At 52.4% G+C, this 6,000-nt stretch overlaps 1 protein-coding gene across 1 annotated transcript in view; it reads left to right on the top strand.

Moving 5' to 3' along the window:
- Nucleotides 1-2,727: 2,727 nt before the first annotated feature.
- LOC309653852 (cyclin-Y-like protein 1) overlaps nucleotides 2,728-6,000 on the top strand; it is a gene marked incomplete at its 5' end in the record, with an annotated part of 56,126 nt that continues 52,853 nt past the window's right edge. The window contains one exon of the mRNA XM_082478643.1: nucleotides 2,728-2,943. Coding sequence (XP_082334769.1) covers nucleotides 2,728-2,943 — 216 coding nt within the window. The remainder of the gene's footprint in view (nucleotides 2,944-6,000) is intronic.

The raw sequence follows: 6,000 nt of genomic DNA, 5'->3' as shown, positions 1-6,000 counted from the left end.
CAGTGGTTAAGAATCCGCCTGCCAATGCAGGGGACACGGGTTCGAGCCCTGGTCCGGGAAGATCCCACATGCCGTGGAGCAACTAAGCCCGTGCACCGCACCACAACTACTGAGCCTGAGCTCTAGAGCCCGCGAGCCACAACTACTGAGCCTGTGCACCACAACTGCTGAAGCCTGTGCACTTAGAGCCCATGCTCCACAACAAGGGAAGCCACCGCAGTTAGAAGCCCACGCACCACAATGAAGAGTAGTCCCTGCTTGCCGCAAAAATAAATAAATAAATAAATATTTTTAAAAAAGGGTGAAAAAAGGATGTAGTTCCTACATTATTTTTTTGTGCAGTGGCTTATTCATGTTACTGAAAAGTAGCTTTTATTATCATTTAAGGAGCAGTTCTTTTGCCTCCCACTTCCCTCTCTCTAGCCCTTGCCTCCTCCTTCTAGCTCCTTTTTTCTTTTCTTTCCCACTCACTGCATCCCTGCCTTCTTCCTTTGATTCTTCGTTAGATGAGGAAGTTCTTAATAAAAATAATTGAAATAGGTGATTTTGCTTGCATAATGACATTCCCTTATGTCTAATAATAATAATAATAATAATAATAACAATAATAATATATACCAGGTCATAAGCACTTTATGTGCACTGCCTCAGCTGACTCATCTGTAAAGTGGGGATCATGGTGAGTACCGTACAGCTGGAGGACTAGCTCAGGGTTAGTGGGTGTAAATAACTACCTTGAAGTCACGTGGCTAGATAAATATCAGATCCAGAATTTGACTTGGGAGTGTCTTTCTGACAGTCCACCTGCTTCTCCAAAAGCTGTTGACCGGGTGCAGAAAAGAAAAATTATTATTAGTTTTTCATTCTGCAGAAACTTGAGACTTACAATGTTGCAAAACTAGTACACAATCTTCCCATATCCCTTTCCCCCAGCTTTTAAAAATGTTAACATCTTACATAGCCATAGCACAATGATCAGAATGAAGAAACAATAACATTGATATGATACTGTTAACTGGCCTGCAGATTTTATTCAGGTTTCAACAGTTTCCCCATTAATGTCTTTTTCCTAGTCTGGGATCCCACATTGTATTTTGTTGTGGTATATTCTTAGTTTTCTTCAATCTGGGCAGTTTCAGAATCTTTCTTTCCCTTTCATGATTTTTACATTTGTGAAGAGTATTGGCCACCTGTTAAGTGAATGGGTTTTCCTGGTATTTCCTCAAGATTAAATTTAGGTTATGCATTTTTGGCAAGAATACTACAGAATCGAAACTATCTTCTTCTCAGTGCATCATATCAGGGAACACTTGATGTCAGCATGTTTCGTTACTGGTGAGATTAACCTTGATCATTTGGTTACAGTTGTGTCTGCCAGGATTCTCCACTGTAAAGTTACTGTTTCTCCTTTGAAATTAAAAAATATCTTGTGAGGAGATAATTTGACAATATGCACATATCCTGTTTCTTATCATACTTTTTTTCTTTTTTTTTCATTGTGTTTATAACCCTGACATTACTACTCTGTACACAATCCTTAAAAGAGAAAACTACCAGTCATTGGTAGCTTGAGGGGGGGGTTTGTGTGTTTTCCTGAGATTTATGCCAAACTTTCATTTACGCTTGAACGAGGATGACTTGAGTCTACGCAGCCTGATACTGTCCTGCGAAAGCAAGGGACTCGCCGACCGGCTGCTGCCCCACTGCCCGGAGGTGCGCCCAGCCCCGCGCCCCGGGGCGTCGCCGGGTCCGCAGCGAGGACACGGGCGCCGCCGAGCCGCCAGCCCGGGGCGCGGGTGGGGCGCGCGGGCGCGAGAGGCGTCCTTTCCTCTTCTGGACAGTCCCCAGGGTCCAGCACCAGCTCCACGTGACGGGGAGACCCCGGCGGAGGGGTCCCCAGGGACCCGGCAGGCAGCTGCCCTGCGACCCTCCGAGGGAGGGGAAGGCCCGGAAGCACCCGACTGCGGACGGGGGGACGCCCCAGGTCAGATCCACCGGGGAGCAGGGGCGGGGAGGGGCCGCCGAGCGGCAGGAGCGCTCGGCCCCGGCCCGGGGGAGCGGCAGCCCCCAGAGGCTATCACCTCTCCCGCTCTCCCCCGGAGCGCCGCAGCCCGGGACGCGTCCCGCCCCTCGGCAGCCGCGCGCCCCTCCTCTCCCGGCGCGTCGCGTGGGCGGCGGTCACGGGCGGTGGGCGGTGCTCAGGGCGGTGGGCGGTGGTCACGGGCGGTGGGCGGTGCTCAGGGCGGTGGGCGGCGGTCACGGGCGGTGAGCGGTGCTCACGGGCGGCGGGCGGCGGTCACGGGCGGTGGGCGGCGGTCACGGGCGGTGGGCGGTGCTCAGGGCGGCGGGCGGTGCTCACGGGCGGCGAGCGGTGGTCACGGGCGGTGGGCGGTGCTCAGGGTGGGGGGCGGTGGTCACGGGCGGTAGGCGGTGCTCAGGACGGTGGGCGGTGCTCACGGGCGGCGGGCGGCGGTTACGGGCGGTGGGCGGCGCTCAGGACGGTGGGCGGCGGTCACGGGCGGTGGGCGGTGCTCAGGTCTGTGGGCGGTGGTCACGGGCGGTGGGCGGTGCTCAGGGCGGGGGGCGGTGGTCACGGGCGGTGGGCGGTGCTCAGGACGGTGGGCGGTGCTCACGGGCGGCGGGCGGCGGTTACGGGCGGTGGGCGGTGCTCAGGTCGGTGGGCGGTGCTCACGGGCGGTGGGCGGTGCTCGGCTGCTCCCGCCGCAGCCCGCGGAGCCCGAGCCGAGCCCGAGCGGCGCCGAAGCGCAGAGGGGCGCGGACGTGGCGACCGCGGGGCCCTAGGAGGCTCGCGCGGGTCCTCGGCGCTGAGCTCGCGCGGCCCGGAGCGCTGGTCCCGCCGAGTGGGCGGCGATGAGCGCCGAGGGACCCTTCCCCCCGGCTGCCCCCCGCGGGCGCCCCGGCCGCCTGCTAGTGCCCGCGAGGGTGAGTGCCGGACCTCCCGGCCGTTTTTTCTGCGCGCGCCCCTCCTCTCCCTGCGCCCCCTTCCCCTCTGCACCCCTTTCTCCCTCCAGGCCCTCCCCTTCTCAGCGCCCCTGTCTCTCCTCCGCGACCCGTCTTCCCTCCCCGTGCCCCCTCCTCATCCTCCGCCCCCTCCTCACCCGGCGCCCCCTTCCCTCTTGCGTCCCCATCTCCATCTCCCGGGGCGGCTCGTGCGGGCGGGCGGGCGCAGACCCCCTGACCCTCCGTCCTCCCGGCCCAGCATCCCAGACGGAAACTTGTAGGGTCTGCCTTTCCCCGTCGTGAAGGTGCAGCGGCTCCGTGGCCCGTGGGAATCAGGTTCTCCAGGGTTGGGGGTTGGGGGTTCGCCCCTCCTGTCTCCCTGCGAGCGGCTCCTGGCCTCGGGGGCCGCGGCGGGCGTCCTCCTGAGCTCCTCTCCGTCTTGGGGGGGGCCTCTGCCCGGGCTGGGGTCCCCCCCCGGCCGAGCGCCCCGCTACTTAGGGGACAGCTCAGCTCTGGACGCCCAGTTCGTGATACCGATTCGTGCGTGCGTGTCTGTGTGACATCTCTTCTTATCCCTGCCCCAGACGACTCCCCTCCACCCTCTTACTTCTAAATAACTTAACTGTTGGGGGAAAACAGAAATGTGGCTCAGTCAAAAACGAAAAGTTCTTGGAAGCCTTCGCGTCGCCACCCCCAGCATAACCGAGTGTTCTGGAAACAGTTTAGGAACCGCAGCCGAGGCTCCCCGACTGATTGACTAATCCGGCTGGAACCGCCTCCCTTCGGGTTTGTCCTCACAGACTCCCTAAGCCCGGGAGCGACAGTAAAAACCGGCGTGTGTCTAGCAGTCCTTTTCAGGATAACAGAGAAATGTTTCGGAGACTATGGGTTGAAGGCTTTTATAAATTCCTGTGTGTCAGGATGCTTCTAAACCAGGGCAGTACTAATGACTGTATGATTTTCTTAAAAAAAAAAAAAAAAAAAAAAAAAGCTTATGTAGAGACAGTTGCTTCTTCCATCAAGTTATACAATTCTGGGGTGTTTCCACAAAATCTTGAAATTAAATTTCATGTGAAGTTCCGTGCTGATTGTGTAAAGTACTTTGTCACGGAGCAGTTTTCCTTAAACCGGGAAGACGTGCTTGGGGTAGTCGGAAGTCAAGTGCTTAAGAAAGAGGCTGGGAGTTCTGTCACTGCCTGGAGTCTTGCGGCCATGCGCTCGCTGGTTAGGAGCTGCGCATCTGCTTGAGGTGTTCTTGCAGCCGTCCTGTGTGTAACCACCGTAATTATAGTGGAAGAACCAAGTGGATTGATCATACTGCATAATTGACTCCGTGGACGAGTTATTGGCAATAACTTAAGTTTTTAAAAAATATGTCAACTGCAGGTTCTCAAATAAGTACTCTCCAGGGTGCTAAATGTTGACTCCATTAAGATACTAAATTGGGGGCTCAGAAAGGGGCTCCATACCCCATTTGCTGAGGCTGTAACTAGTGCTTATTTGTAATAAGAACCTTGATTATAAGATGCATCCTATGTGCCTCATACTGGGTTTGAAACGACTTTCTTGTATGTCATCATTTTTCTAATTAGAAGCACTAAGTTCTCCTTCGTAACTGAAATGATGAAATAACTCTGTAAACTCAATGATGTTATGGACAGTTACTGATAAGAAAAGCAGCAAACCTGCATGCTTGTCTAGATTCCAAGGATTCAAGTGAAAAATTTATGGCCATCAGAGGTCCACAGTGCAAAGATGTTTAGGGCCATTTTCCAGCCAAGGTTCCAGCCATGATTGTGTTCCAGCCAGGAAGTTCTGTCAGCACCAAAGGACAAGTGTTGGAATAGTAACATGGATCCCGTAATAGCAGGAATGGTCCCTCCGGTGTCCTAAGTAATCAGGTGTGCTCAGATGCTGCGTGCTCCGGCCTACAGCAGAGCTCAGATTCTTGCTCATTTATAACAAATCTGTTAACTGTTCTGTCTACACATGTGTCTTTTAAAACGGGAACATTCATAGCTCACAATCATGGCTGGAACCTTGGCTGGAAAATGGCCCTAAACATCTTTGCACTGTGGACCTCTGATGGCCATAAATTTTTCACTTGAATCCTTGGAGTCTAGACAAGCATGCAGATTTGCTGCTTTTCTTATCAGTAACTGTCCATAACATCATTGAGTTTACATAGTTATTTAATCATTTCAGTTAAGAAGGAGAACTTAGTGCTTCTAATTAGAAAAATGATGACATACAAGAAAATCGTTTCAAACCCATTATATTTCTAGTTGTAAACATTTTTTTGAAGTCAGAAAAACAACATGTTCTTTACTACTGCTGGTTTGAATCATGAGAATTTGGCCACATTTGAATGTCTCTTGCTCAGGATTGGAACTTCTTTTTCTCTTTCGTTTTAGGTAGCCGTACCCTGTTACATGTATTCCCTAAGTTGAGCCAGTTCATATACCTGTGTCCCTGAGTCTCCTGTGTCCCTGTGGTTAAACCCCTGGGTGGAGAACCGCCAGTGCAGTGTGTAAAGGTGTCCTGCTTTCCTGTTCAAACACTGCTGTTGGTTTGTGCTGAACACAATTTTCTGTTTTTAATTAACATCACTGCTTCAGTCGAGGGGCTGGAAGCCTGGGAGAGCCAGTCATATGTGAGTTCTCACGGTGAGCTTGGCGACTGGAAGGTGAGAGCATGTCAGGTCATTTAAAGTAGGCATCTAGTAATGTCACCACTTCGTCATCTAGTTAGAGATGTGAGTTGTCGCGGGAGCTAAAGGAAACAGGTAACCTCTGGGGAAGGATGTCCGTTTGTTCTAGGCTTTTGTCACGTGTTTCTCATCCTTGCTGACTCATCTTTGATTTCAAGTGTAGAATTTCTGATGATCTCTATGATGTCATAAGCAAGATTCACATATTTTAAGATGGGGAATTACCTGACTTTACCAGGAGATAGGTTTCCTATCTTGGATAGGTTTCCAAGATCCAAGTTTAAAAAGTGTGCTTATTTATTGAAAATACCAGATGTAAAAATTGCCGT

The sequence above is a fragment of the Balaenoptera physalus genome (genome assembly GCF_965194825.1).
Source record: "Balaenoptera physalus genome assembly, contig: HAP1_SCAFFOLD_1307, whole genome shotgun sequence".
In the NCBI taxonomy this organism is placed as follows: Eukaryota; Metazoa; Chordata; class Mammalia; order Artiodactyla; family Balaenopteridae; genus Balaenoptera; species Balaenoptera physalus.
Note: the sequence above shows the minus strand (reverse complement) of the source record. Positions and strands in the feature narration are given on the sequence as shown.